General features: G+C 69.0%; 1 protein-coding gene across 1 annotated transcript in view; it reads right to left on the bottom strand.

Annotated features, from left to right (window-relative positions):
* The window catches only part of LOC104073661 (huntingtin-interacting protein 1-like), a gene marked incomplete at both ends in the record, with an annotated part of 1,691 nt that extends 1,323 nt beyond the window's left edge, over nt 1-368 (bottom strand). The window contains 2 exons of the mRNA XM_009573512.1: nt 60-165; nt 280-368. Coding sequence (XP_009571807.1) covers nt 60-165; nt 280-368 — 195 coding nt within the window. The remainder of the gene's footprint in view (nt 1-59; nt 166-279) is intronic.
* Nucleotides 369-378: the final 10 nt, after the last annotated feature.

The raw sequence follows: 378 nt of genomic DNA, 5'->3' as shown, positions 1-378 counted from the left end.
TCTCCCAGAGCCGAGGGCAGGCAGCAGCGGGGGAGCCTCCCGAGGCGCCGGGCTCCTACCTTGGAAGCTGCCACCAGCTGGGCGGTGCTGGCCGCGATCTCCCGGGAACAGACCATCAGCTCCTCAAACGTCCCCTTGCCTTGCACCACCAGGTCGGCAGCGTCCCTGCGGGAGGGCAGATTGGGGCTGGAGCATCCTCCCGCCACCCTCGTCCCCTCCCTGTGGGGACAGCAGGACCCTGCCATCCCTCTCCCCCCCTCCGGTGACGGTGGCACTTACACCATGACGGTGGCACCCCAGCCCACGGCCTTGGAGGCGGAGATGAGACCCTCGGTCCAGCGGGAATTCTTGGCGTAGAACTCCTTGGGGGACGCCGCG

The sequence above is a fragment of the Fulmarus glacialis genome, unplaced genomic scaffold, assembly GCF_000690835.1.
Source record: "Fulmarus glacialis isolate BGI_N327 unplaced genomic scaffold, ASM69083v1 scaffold27212, whole genome shotgun sequence".
In the NCBI taxonomy this organism is placed as follows: domain Eukaryota; kingdom Metazoa; phylum Chordata; class Aves; order Procellariiformes; family Procellariidae; genus Fulmarus; species Fulmarus glacialis.
Note: the sequence above shows the minus strand (reverse complement) of the source record. Positions and strands in the feature narration are given on the sequence as shown.